The sequence below is a fragment of the Bos grunniens genome, chromosome 1 (assembly GCF_055505025.1).
Source record: "Bos grunniens cultivar Pamir isolate PY7600 chromosome 1, Bosgru_T2T1.0, whole genome shotgun sequence".
NCBI classification, from domain to species: domain Eukaryota; kingdom Metazoa; phylum Chordata; class Mammalia; order Artiodactyla; family Bovidae; genus Bos; species Bos grunniens.
Genome location: NC_141165.1, coordinates 58,909,476 through 58,923,602, shown reverse-complemented (window position 1 = coordinate 58,923,602; position 14,127 = coordinate 58,909,476). Strand labels below are relative to the sequence as shown.

General features: G+C 38.4%; 1 protein-coding gene across 1 annotated transcript in view; it reads right to left on the bottom strand.

Annotated features, from left to right (window-relative positions):
• Window positions 1-14,127, bottom strand: part of LOC147379488 (uncharacterized) — a 687,768-nt gene that overhangs the window by 88,597 nt on the left and 585,044 nt on the right. Inside the window, exons 16-18 of the mRNA XM_086415322.1 lie at window positions 13,009-13,137; window positions 8,701-8,835; window positions 4,991-5,122 (exon numbers count right to left, since the gene is read on the bottom strand). Of these exons, the coding sequence (XP_086271448.1) occupies window positions 4,991-5,122; window positions 8,701-8,835; window positions 13,009-13,137 (396 nt within the window). The remainder of the gene's footprint in view (window positions 1-4,990; window positions 5,123-8,700; window positions 8,836-13,008; window positions 13,138-14,127) is intronic.

Genomic DNA, 14,127 nt, shown 5'->3' with positions numbered 1-14,127 from the left:
TGTATTATTTAAATACAATTTATTTTATAGCAACTTTAAAAATCAAATTGAGGATTGCTTCAGAGAGGTTGGAAGTATATTATCGCACCTCACCTCTTTGTGCCTGGTGATGCTTAACACTCAAAACTGTTCTAATAGTTTTTTGTTTGTTTTATCTTATTTCACTTTACAAGTGTTCTTTTTTCTATCTTAGATAATTGTCTTTTTTAGGAGATGCTAGCCCTAGTTTAGGGTAGGTATGTTACAGGAAGATGGAAAACAGCTTAGTGATTGTTGGAGGGACCACTTGTTTCCTCATGATCTGAGTTAATATTCCAGTTACGTGAACTGAGAGAAAAAGGATAAGGGGTATGAATTTACACATAAAGCAATGCAATGATTTTTAGTCTATTTTTTGAATCTCAAATCAATTAAGCTAAATAATTAATTTTTATTCCAAAAAAAAAAAAGAGTAGCCTGATAGCAAATTTTTGGTTGGTTGAAGCTATTTGTTGGTTAATTTAATTCAACCCAAATGTCAACTTAGTCACCTGCTTAGAAACAGGAAAAATGAACACCTGAAAAGTTACGAATTCTTAATATCAAAACAGAAAGTAAAGATTAAGAAATCATTCAGATTTCTCCAGTGGAGAAGGGATAGGCCACCCACTCCAGCATTCTTGGGCTTCCCTTGTAGCTCAGCTGGTAAAGAATCTGCCTGCAATGCAGGAAACCTGGGTTTCATCCCTGGTTTAGGAAGATCCCCTGGAGAAGGGAAAGGCTACCTACCCACTCCAGTATTCTGGCCTGGAGAATTCCATTGAGTCACAAAGAGTCAGATACCACTGAGCGACTTTCACTTTCACTTTCAGATTTTTAAGTTTTCAGGCTACAATTATTTGCCAGCCACTGGTATACTGGAGCTGTTAATACCAGCTTGGAAAGCCAGTGGTTAATTTGCAACCTATTAAATTTTGGGGAATTTTCTGAGACAGTTGATGTCATATTGGTTGCTTGAAATTGCCTTGGTGGGAATATTACACAGGAAATTGTCAAATGAACCAAAACAGGGTTTTTATATTTCAGAGAATCAGTAGTTAAACATTTATCAATTTGTTTACAGAAGGTTCACAGCTGTGTTTATTAGGGTTTTCATGGCACTTAATGATTTTGACCATCATCACCTCATGATGAATCATCATTTCATGATAGTTGATCATATAATGTTTAAAACTTGTTTGATCATATGTTTAAAAGTTGTATTTGGAATTGCTATCTCCCTACCTGGGGCTTTCCAGGTGGCACAGTGATGCCAGTGCAGGAGATGACAGAGACGCAGGTTGATCCATGGTTGAGAAGATCCCTTGGAGTAGGAAATGGCAACCCACAAAAGTATTCTTGCCTAAAAAGTCCCACGGACAAAGGAGTCTGGTAGGCTACAGTCCATGGAGTTGCAAAGAGCTGGACACGACCAAGACCAAGCACACACACATACATACACATCCCCTTTCAGTATCTTCTCCCTTATTCTCTTCTAATTTTCTCTTCTTCATAGTGAAGGGGTCTATTTTGTAAACACGCATAAGAAATCATGGCAGAATTTAGAGAAGTAATAACAATGACTAAGGGAAAGGAATATGGGATTTCTGAAAAAAGGGAAGTGAAGTGTCCAGAGGAAACATTTACTACTTTCTTAAAGCATTTTAGTGGTATTGTCAAGTTATGCTCAATATCCAGCTCATCTGAAACAGGAGAAAACAATCTTAAAGAGCAACAAGATCAATTGGACTGAAGAACACACATCTTCACTATATGGGAACAGTTAAGACCACCAGATGATACTTTAAGAATAGACAATTATCTTACGTGTTTAGTGTGTGATTGGTCTGAAGATGATATATTTTCTCCCTTGTAAAGGGGAAAAATAGTTAAGAAGTACATATGGGAAAGGCAGAAATGTAAAAAGGAGAAAAATATTCACTAATAGTCCTTAGAGATGGCCATTGTTAACAACTGCTTTCCTTTCTACTACAATTTCCCACACACATACATGTGTACAGGTTTTTACAAATTTACAAATGCTCTATATATTTATAGAGAAAATACATTAAATGTATTTAATGTACATTTAGTGTCAATTCTCCTGATGTTACACATTCATCCAAAACATGAATCTTAATGGCCTCAGAATAGCCCATTGATGTGTTATAGGATTTGCTTGCTCATTCTTGTTCTGGGTGGCTATGTAGGTTACTTTTATTTTGTACTTTAGTTAGTAGAAATAATACTGGGATAAAGAAAAAGCTGGGATCACTTCTGAGATTATTTGGTAACAGGCCTGATATATGAGACTAAACCTTCATAGAGATGGTACATTCTCATCAAGGGTATGAGTGTCTATTCAACCATAACCGTCACCAACCCTGATACTGTCTATCAAGAAGAAAGAAAATGTATAGTCTACCACAATCCAGAGAGTTTTCTCACACAGTGAAAGCAACACTTTTAAAAAGGAATTATTTTGCCCAAGTATTTGTATTTATAATTTCTAATAATTTGAATTTATATAAAGCCAATATCTTTAGAACTGCTTTTTTGTCTCTACTACCTCTAAAACATATTACCTTGTATAGTCTACAAGTATTTTTACAGTTCATTATGCAGAATAACTAAGTTTTAAAATTCTGTAAGCACCATTTTCAGAGTATTTATAAAAATATATATGCGTTTCTTCAAACATAAACCCCTTTTTTAAATGCCACACACATTTCTTGTGGAGTACATGAAGCATTTTTAATGAGTCCTATGCTTTGGTTTCATTCATTTTCCTAAATATCCTATTAGGATTACTATATAATTTGTGTTTCTATCTGTGTGTGTAAAATCAGATAATAGCATATAACATTAAAATTGAACTGGTCTAGAAGTTGGGGGATATTTTTGCCTATCCAAATCAATGTATTATCTTATGTATCAGATTGCCAATAAAGTTAGAATTGTCACCTAAAAATCTCTTGGGACTTTCATAATATATTCTCCTTGGTTTTGAAATCTTCAAATGGAAGACAGTTGTAACATGACTATTAAGTAAAGAATGAACAGTTTATCTTTCTCTCTCCTTGTTTCTAAATACTCTATTTATATCACCTGACAATTGAAACAGATATATCACTATGTGCTTAATAATTATTTCATTAAAATTGAGTTAGGCAAGAGAAAATGTCAACTTCACTTTGGAAATAGCAAGTTACTACCTTTTGAATATGTAAATTATTACCTTTAAGCTTTTTTTTTAAGGAAACAAGTAGGCTAGGGATAGCCAACTGCTGCACTAGCAAAATTTATACCTTTTGAAAGGCTGTCAACAGTGCCAGAATGACAGTCCTAAAGTACGAATGATCTAGTTATATCCAGAAAAATCATCAGGCAACAACCTTGTTCTATCACTCTTGCTTGAGGGTTATCCTTGGGGCAGTCATGCATTTTCCCAAATGATCAGATGATTAGCTAAGTGCTAAATACTACCCTACTGTTACACCTTATATTTACATTTAAGTTTCTGCTTTTATTTGCTTGCTGCTTTATAGAAAATTCTAAGCACTAGCAGCTAATTCAGATCAATGTTCACATCTCATATTATCATAGACAATCCAAACATTAGACTTCTGCTAACCTTGATCAGAAACATTTGAAATAGTAATGTAAAAATACCATTGTTACCATACAGCCCACAGCTTTTCTCAAGTTTTCAAGTAACTGTTTCATGGTGGATGGAGTAGAGAAGGCAATACAGGCAGGGTTAACAGAGGTTATGCAAGAATTACAAGCAGAAAAGGAGATAGCAAAGTAGTAGTGCTACACACTCTTTGAAGCAGCTTCAGTTTGACTAATCACTTTTTATCTGTCTCTAATCTGTTCCCACTCTGACAAGAATGAGAAATACAGTCTAGCAGATTTTTAAAGTGCCTTTCAGTATAACTTTAAATAGTATGCTATGATAGATGGGTTCCAAATATCTCCTAGCTTGCAGGTCTTTTGCAATGAGATTTTACTACCCCTCTCATCAGGAAGTAGAATCTCTTTCTCCTCCCCTTGAATCTGGCTGTCCTTATGACTTACTTTAACTAACAGAAAGTGGCAGAAGTAACAATGTGTGGCTTCCAAAGGTAGGCTTTTGGAGACATTGTAGTTTCTGCTTTTCCACCTTTGGATGCTCTTTCTTAGATTGCTGTCTTAAGGCTGTGATGCTTTGAGGAAGCCCAAGCTAACTTCCAGCAGTCATGTACGGATATGAACGTTGACCACAAAGAAGACTGAGGGCTAAAGAATAGATGCCTTTGAACTGTGCTGTTGGAGAAGACTCTTGAGAGTCACTTGGACAGCAAGGAGATCAAACCAGTCTATCTTAAAGGGAATCAACCCTGAATCCTCAATGGAAGGACTGATGCTGAAGCTGAAGCTCTAGTACTTCGGCCACCTGATGCAAAGAGGTGACTCATTGGAAAAGACCCTAATGCTGGGAAAGACTGAGGGCAGGAGAAGGGGGCAACAGAGGATGAGACAGTTGAATGGCATCACTGACTCAATGGACATGAACTTGGGCAAACTCCAGGAGATAGTGAGGGAGCAGAAGGCCTGGCAGGCTGTAGCCCATGGGCTCGAAAAGAGTCAGACATGATTTAGCAACGGAACAACAACCAAGGTAACCTTGTGGAAATGCTATGTACAGAAAAGGCTGGATATCCCTGATTCCAGCTGACCTACTAGCTAGAAGCAGCCACCAGTGACTGCAGGTGAGACAAGAGGGAGAATCATCTTATCAATCCAAAGAATCAAATTAAAAGTTGGTTTTGGCAGGATTTGTTACCAAGTATTGAGGTTTTTTTTATACAACAGATAATTAAAACATACACTCTTACACTGTAGCTCACAGAGCAGTTTTGAAAAAGCATTTATAAAGCTATCAACTTTAATAACTTTGTTGGTCATCTAGTCTAGGTTAATAACTTACATAGGGTACAGGCTTTTCCCATGTAACCAGGAAGACAGTCACAGTTTCCAGTTTCTTTGTTGCACTGACCTCCATTCTCACAGGGTCCACAGAAGAATTGGCATGCTGATCCCCAGAGGCCATCAGGGCAGGCTTGTAAAATAAAACGAGAAAGAAAGAAAGGAGCTATTTATTACCACCTTGTAATAAATCTCAATGTGGTCCCGGATTTCTGCTGTTGCCTAAGTGAGTAGGAAAATGTGTGTGTGTGTGTGTGTGTGTGTGTGACTGAGCTGCAAAGAAAGAAACATTCAGAGTAGCCCCTAAGGATTTATCACACTTCCAAAATATTCCATGAAGAAATCAACATGAGGCCATATCTTGTCACTTTGGAAACACACATACAGAGGTTGGCTTTTTGCTAAAAATGTGGTTTTTCAGACAGGAACAATGGAAGCAATTTTGATGTATATTTTTGGAGGCAGTTGCACAGAACAAAATCTGAAATGAGATGTAATTTATAAAGGAAGCTTGGAAGGTGTGGTGCTTGGGATTTGTTCCACCTGAACCCTCTTTTCCCAGTCTTTGCTTATTTTCTAAGCCAGAATAATCATTCCAGAGGTTTGTAATTTCTGTATTTTATAAGAGTGTGCAATGTATAAAGGGGAGACAGAGAGACTTGTGCTGCTTTTTTGAATGTTCTTGAACTAGAAAAGGATGGCTAATACTTCAGGGACTACTGAGGGCTCAGTTAGAGGTTTCAGTCTCCACTGAAACCACTGGAATTTGAAACCTGGTAGAAAGCATGCTTTTAACACAGGGAAAACAGTGAGACTTTCTTAAACATGTGATAATTATAGAAAGCTACATAAAACCAAATTTGGCTGTGAAGTATCTTCGAGTCTTGGGCAGAGCTTCTGAATAACAGAATTATTAATTATTTTAGGGTCATACCATTCTTAGCTATTATCTATTGATCACTTCTTCTGTGCCAAGCATTTTACATAAATTAGCTGACATTTTCATAAAAATCCCTATATGACATAGCAACTTTATCTCCACTTACATAAGAAACTAAGACTTGGAGAGGTTAAGTGACTTATTCTGGGTCACGGTTAATGAGTAGCAAAGTCAGTACTGGAATCCAGAACTGGTTTGTGAAATTGGTGTTCTCAGTCACTACACCCAACTTCCGTGATGATACTACTAGTACTCAGCACTTTTCATGTCAGTTAACCGGCTCTTAGGGTTCCATCAGTGTTCAAAATTTCAAGTTCATCAATATGGAACTAGTCCAAGAAAAATTGGTCCTTTTAACGGTGACACAAAGGCAGAACAGGCCTCTTTAGAGAGACTCAAGAGACTTCTGGGCCAGAGTCCTCCATAGTCAAGTCTGTCTGCACCTGGGGTCCAAAATACCCCAGGCTACAAACTAATCAATGCAAGGCAAAGATGTTAGTTTTTTTTTTCCTCCCTCTCTCTCTTTTTTGCTATTTCACAGATTAGTGTAGAAACCAGCTCTACTGCTCTTAAAAGTCATCACTGATGGGCTAAATAAGGCCTGGTGCTGATTATGGATAGCACTGTTCATTAGTGCCATTGAAACAATTTGCAGTCTTTAATTAAGTATTCATCTGCAATCTAGACACAGGTCTGGAGTCAAGATTTTTAAAGATATGCTTGGCTCTAGGAGCACTTGGGCTACTTCACTCTTTGAAAAAAGAGAAAGAAGAACAACAGGCCTGATTTTCATCATGAACAACACTTGGAGAGCTTTTCTTGCCTTGATTTTAGCTGCCAATCATGGTGATCCTGTTCACCCGCTCCAGTCTGAGTCATAATTTCATTTTGTGGTTAGACAAAAATATCAGAATTGGACAAAGTTATCTGATTAAAAAATAATATGTTTTCCTGAGACTATGGTGACCTCTCTATTTTGCTGATTTACATATACTTTCAACTCATTTTCCTTCACAGTGGGAATCTCAAAAGCATTTTCCAATATAGTGTATTCAGCAGTTGCTTTGAGAAAATGTTATCAGAATAAATTAAATTTACCCAGGTGTGTATATATGATATTATCTCCCATGTGTTGACTTCTAGGGCACAACTTCTCTAGTAGGGAAATGAATGAGGGGCTGACTCTAGGCTTAAAATCAGTTGAAGCAGAAGGAGGTTTAGATATTGGAATGGGACCCACTCTCATACCATGTTCAATGCATTTGTATAATGTCAGCCTTCTGTTCCCTCAAGTTCTCTTCGTCATTACCTAGACAGTCACAATCCAGCTACATAAAAAGCCCTCATCTCTACAAAATCTTGGTGAACATTGCTGTTTACATACTCTAGTTCCACAACCGGGTCCACAGCCACAGGTCAACCTGGAAGACCCCAATTCCCTTTCAGTCAGCTTGGACAAACCCTGCAGACCCTGTGAAGAAGATAATGTAAGGGTAATGTGTAATATACAAGAGTCAAGGACAACCTTCTACCCCAGGCCCAGCCTCTGTAAGTGGACCCAATAGAATGATGGCTTCCATTCAAATCTATTATCTCCTTCTGATTTTAAACGAGATTGCTTTGGATCACTTCACAGGCAAAAAGTTCACTTGCCATTAATTGTGATAACTGTACTTATATGTTCAGACCTGATATGTGTGAAAAGGAAATAAATACTGTGATAATTTCCCCTAGATAAAAGAGTAAGAACTGCTTAATTCATAATGTATAATAACAAGAGAAAAAGAATAAAAATTATTGAATCACACATATATTTATTTAAGAAAATATAGTAATTATTGAGTAACCTCTATATGTCCTGATTGTTTTAATAGTCTGGCGATACTTTGGTAAAAAGTAAATAAATAACTACCCTTCCCTTGTTGGGACTCAGCTTCTAGCAGCAACTGTGCAGGCGATAAACATTAGACATAATAATAATTAGAAAATATGGTATGTTAGATGATGGTAAGCACTTTGGAAAAATATAGATGTTCAAAGAGACTTGCAGGTTGCAATTTTGAGTAGCATGGTAATGACAAGATTCACTAAAAAGGTAACACAATCCATTTTGAGAAAATGAGAGAGCCATGCAGATGCCTTAGGAGAAGCATTCCGTGAGTCCACAATCCAGAGAAAGCCGTTACTAACATCTTGGAATACCTTTTTCCAAATTTTATATGCACCTACACGTATGTATCTATACACGTTACTTATCATTGGAATTATGCTGCACACAAACTTTTGTATTTATAGATTTATAAATAAATTATTTACAGAGATTTCAGAGAGGAGCACACTAATAATCATGTTTAAAATTTTCAAAATGTTTCTATGGTTTCCATTGCATTTGTTTGAACAGTCCAGCTTTAGATGTAAAGAAAATTATTCTTTCACTCTCAAAGCTAGCAGCCCTTACTTGATTAATTCAGCTCTAACAAGTGATTGGCCAGCTCTCATCTTCTTAGGATAAGATTCTCTGCAATGTGATCTTTCTTCCCTTGCTCAAGCCAGCAAGGGGACAGAGCTAACATCACAGGCTAAGAAGACAAGGTTAAATGGCTTTATTGCCCCCGTCTCAGATTCCTCACCTGCAAATAGGGGATTGATAAAGTTTACTGATTTCCCAAGGACCTGTGTGGGGTGGAGTAACTAATTAATGATCAGCTGGTGCTAAACCAAAGCTGAGCATTGTTATTAGAGAAGAAAGAAAATTTATCATCAGATTGTACCTCTCTGGCATCTGTTGCCTTGGTAACCAGATTTGCAGGTGCAACTGCCATTTCTGGCACTGCATTCCAGGGTGTTCTCCTCCACACACTGACATTCTGAAGAGCAGCCAGCTCCGTAGGCCCCCTTGGGACAGTCTGCAAGCAGATTGAGGCAAAGCGGTCACCTGAAAACCATGCTTTGTTTCTTTTACATTGTGAGTGCACAGGCATGTAGTTCTGTGGGGCCTGATTATGGGAAAAACAAGGGGATCATCCTGGCTGCCAAAAAAATAGGGAAACAAATGTCTTTCAAATCAAGCAATTCATTTGCTTTTTGGCAACTGGATGTGAACAGTGAAGCCTGAACTACTTAAAAGGCTTTGGTGCTTCTGGGAGAGAAATTGCTTCTCAATGTACTCCATCGGTGCCTGTAGTTTATATTCTCCAAAGGCTGCTAATGCCTGCCAGGCCCCATATCCATCGTGTCGCAGTTTGGCAATGATAGACAAGCATTGATGGGAAGGCTCGCCATTGTTTTCATTCCCTTTCATTATATGGTAATCTGCAATAATTCTACATCATGTAGATGACCCAAAACCTTCATCCTGACAGCACCATTATCTTGGCCACATCTTTGGCAAATGGTGCTTGCCTTTCCTTCATCATTTTCCCCATGCTGTTGAGTTTTAGGGATGCTAGTCAGCACAGGAATTCTAAATTGAGAAAGTCCCACCTTTGCATTCAGGAAAACACACTGTTATCTTCGTTATCTTTTTGAGGAGTTTTAGTGCTTCAATTTCCTTTCCAAAATATAACTGACAATTTTTTTTCTCCCACATTACAGGAGTCTAAAGGACTGAAATAAAAGATCTTTCAAGTGCCCTCCAGGCTCAAATTGTATTATATACATGCATAGGCTTTGCTGTGGAAAACTGCTTGGTGAGGACAAAATAAACCACTTGACTTTCTGATAGATGGGAATTATGAGCATCTGCTAATGTGTGCTATTATTAGCAGAGGTAATCTGAAGTGGTGGTTACAATCCACCATGGAGGGTGGTCTTTGCCTCAGTTACCAGGGACAGACAGAGTTACCCCTTAACGCAGAACAAAATTATCAACAGGGCCCCTTTGCACTGTTCATAGTGTCCTCTTTGGACGATACCTCCTCATCCTTCCTGCGTCTTCTGTGTTGAGTTTTTTTCCTAGACCCACCAACCCCCAGCAGCTTTCAGAGCTATTGTCTTCCTTGATGTGGGCTTCTTGCTCACTCTCCAGCACTAATTTTCCTAGATTAGTTTCCAGGCCCTACTCTTTCTGGTTCAGCTTATAGAACAGGGGTTCAGTGGACAACTTATACCATGGAATACTTAACTGTGACAATTGAGTATATTAAGAACATAGCACTAGGGAGGGAAAAAATGGAAAAAGTGGAAGAAGAAATCTTTTGTTGGTAATCTAGCATTTTCTCAGGGTTTGCCATGCATTGAAACATGTCCTCCAAAAATACACGTTTAAGTACTTCCCTCTAGTACCTCAGAATGTGACCTCATTTGGAAATTATGTCTTTGCTGATGTAATTAGTTAAGGTGAGGTCATATTTGAAATTGTGCTGCTGCTGACATAATTCATTAAGATGAGGTCATACTGATGTGGGCTGGACTTACAGCCTTATATGACTACTGTCCTTATAAATAGGAGAAATTTGGACAAGAGGCGAAAATGCCATGCGAATACTGGAGTTCTGCTGTCACAAGTCAGGGAAGTACAGGAAGCTAGGGGAGAGCAGCCTGGTGCTGTTCCTCCCCTGGTGCCTGCAGAGGAATGTGGCCTGCCAGCGCCTTGATCCCAGACTTCCAGCCTCCAGAACTATGAGGCAATTAATTTTTGTTGTTTAAACCACTTAATTTGTGGTACTTCACTGTAACAGGACTAGAAAACTAATATAGGGTTGCAAATTCAAGCCTCTTAGGGCCAAGCAAATGGCATTAATAAATGAAGCCTCAAGTCTGAGCAATGAGTCCTGAAGACCTGGAATGTGTATGTTTTTTTCTTAAGAGGATCACATTCCAATTGCTAACCACCATTGCCACCACCACCATCTGCTTTTTAAATTTTTGAGCAGATGAGTTATGATTTGAATGTTTTTCACCAAAATATCTGATATTAGCTCATGAAAAATGTAAGAATTATTACTTTAAAATGTGATGTATCCTCTAACCTTGGAACAATAACAGAAATGATGCTATCTTTTTTCTAGGTTTGTTCTAGGAGGAATCCAGTGCTTTGTGATACATCGTCAGCACCTGCATTGTTCTCATTTACCCATGTCTTCTCTCCTGTTCTCTGTTCCTCATCCATACCTTTTCTCATGTTGTTGCTGTTCACTGCTATCATGTCCGACTCTTGTGACCTCATGGACTGTAGCATACCAGGCTCCTCTGTCCCCCACTATCTCCCAGAGTTTGCTCAAATTCATATCCATTGAGTCAGTGATGCTATTTAACCATCCCATCCTCTGCTGCCCTCTTCTCCTCCTGCTCTCAATCTTTCCCAGCATCATGGTCTTTTCCAATGAGTCGGCTCTTCCCATTGGGTGGCCAAAGTATTGGAGCTTCAGACCCAGGCTTGTTTTTCTCTGAAGCCTTCACTGGCTCTCTTATTGGAGAATTCACTGCTTATTCTGTTTTTAAGGGGCATGCCTTTTCTAAAATAGATAAGGTCCATGGACATTCAACTAAAAATACAATGTAAGACTCTAAAAGGTCTCTGATATTTTAAATAGGTCACAGTATTACTGAGGTTCACTCAGGAAGGATTTTCAAAGGTGGGACTATGGAATAGGTGGAAGGGTGAGGTGCAGACTGTTTCAGGTTCACAGGGACTTGCACAGTTTCAAGGTGGGATGTGAAGGTGGGCACCCAGAGCTGTCCCAGTAGGAGATAGCTTAGAAGTTACTGATAAGCTGAAACACGTATTGGTGATGGTGTTTTCTTCCATCTTTGACAGTATGTGATTGCTGGTCACAAATGCAAAATGAATAGCATGATTTAGACATTTTAGGGATTTTTTTTTTTTTGCACTAGAACTCAGTGTATTGGACTTTTGATGTTTAATTTTCATAAAATGTGGAATGTCCACTTAAATGAACTATTAACATCTCCCTCTCAATATTAAGGTAAACACTAACTAGGAAAAAGACTTCAGAATATTTTTTTTCACTCATCAAAATATAGATTCTATAATGTAAGGAGGCTAAATAAAGACTAAAACAAAAATTGTGATATGTATATAATATGATTGTATAAAATACGCTATGCTTTTTACTTTCTTCCTTTGTCTAATGTAAAAAAACAAGAGATGTGCTGCTCACCATTTTGTTCCACAAGTGGTAAGTCCTAACCCATTGAAGTTGCTTATGAACAGTAAACTCTGAGAAATTCAGGATGAAAAACAGGATGAGGCACTCTGTGCTTTGGATAAACACGCCCTTAGATGGGTAGATGCATATCTCAGGAAGAATTTCAAAGAGCCAGATTCTTTTATCAAAATGTGTTTTTTATATATATATATATGTATATGTATATATACAGTCAGACATGACTTAGCAACTGAGCAACAACATACATTTTTTAGTAGAGTCTTATTTTTTTTTAATTACCTTAAAATATTTACAGAGAGATGGATTTACATAACTTGGTGATAACACTAAAAATGTCAGGGTATTTCATATTATTGCACTTCCTCTTTAATAATATATAAGGCATTTTACTTTACATAAATGAATAATAATGTAAAATATCACACAACAGGTGTGGTGCCAATTAAGTCAACCCTAAAATTAGATGAGATGAGTATGGGCAGGTAGTGTGTGCATGTTCACTCAGTGCTTGTCATGTCAGATTCTTTGTGACCCAATGGACTGTAGTCCACCAGGTTCCTTTGTCCATGGGATTCTCCAGGCAAGAACACTGGAGTGGATTGCCATGCCCTCCTCCAGGGGACCTTCCCAACTCGGGGATGGAACTCGTGTCTCCTGCATCTCCTGCATTGATGGTAGATTCTTTACCCACCGAGCCACCTGGCAAGCTCAAGGAAGGATACAAATATATATAAATAAATTGGCTTCTCCCTTACCTCCTTGGAGCAGTTTCCTCAGAACTAACTGAGTGGCTGTCTCCTGGGCTCTAGTCTTCAGCAAGACCTTGATTAAAACTTAAGCTCAAAACTCTGATGTTGGATGTTTCTTTAAGTTGACACTAAATATTTTCAGTAATTTTCTGAGCTTTCTGGCTTCACACACAGAGAAAATTTAGTGCCTTAGACTTACTCAAATGACAAAACCTCCCATAGCGCCCTGGCTCACACAAACAGGCTCCATATACACTGTGGCAATGGCCATTGTTGGCACAGTTACATTTCCTTTTGCAATTCTTCCCAAAGAATCCTTTTGGGCATCCTGGAGGGTAGAAAGACAAAGTGAATATTTGCCCACACGCAAACCTCACTAGAGCTATTGTTATGTAAGATAAGGAGACTGCAAAAGGTAAAATGTTTCTAATCTGATTAATCAAGAGACTAGAGATTTTTTAAAAACTACCCCTATGATTTTACATCATTTGCCCCAAATTCTGCAATGACTTGTCATTGCTGTCAGGTTAAAAACTCCAAGTGTAACAAGAAATGAGCCCCTGTGCTGGCTGACCTTATGTTGCGCTAGTATCTCCCTGACTTTGGCTCTATCAGCAGATCCCTCTCAGGCACCCCTAAATCACCTCATTCTTTCTCACTTCAGAGTCAGGTCACACATGGCCCCCTGAATCTGCTGTGCTCTTCCTTCTCTCTTGCCTTGCTTCATGTTTCTTCATTTTGCACACTTCTGCTTAAGGGTCACTTCTCTACAAGTCATTCCCTGGCTCACACAGTCTGCATGGCCCTCATGGTTCAACCCCCAAGCACACATTAAGATTTAACTTGAAGTACCTACCAACATGTGTAACCTGTGTCTGCTTTGAACAAGACTGTGAGTTCCATGACGAAGGACCGGGGTCTGTTTCATTTTTGTTTTCTCAACACATCATAAAGCCTGGCACAGTGTCTTGCAACACTTAATACATATATTTTGAATAAATGAATAAAAATTGGGGGATGAATAACTAGGGTGTGAGCATGAGCCTTCCTGCACCCTCAGAGAGCAAACTAAACTTGGGTTTTCTCTCTCCCCAGTTCTACAATCTGTGAGAATCTAATAAACTCTCCATGATTTCTGGCAATCCCTGAAGACTTACATCTTCATGACTCTCTGCCTTCAGCTCCTGGGATTGTACAAGCAGTTTCTTTTTTTGTGTTTTATCAGCCCATGTAGAAAATGTGGTCTCTTGATTGGTTTCTATGAAAAATCCACACACAGCACTCATTGGATGGGTATTTCGTAAGTTTTTCATGCATA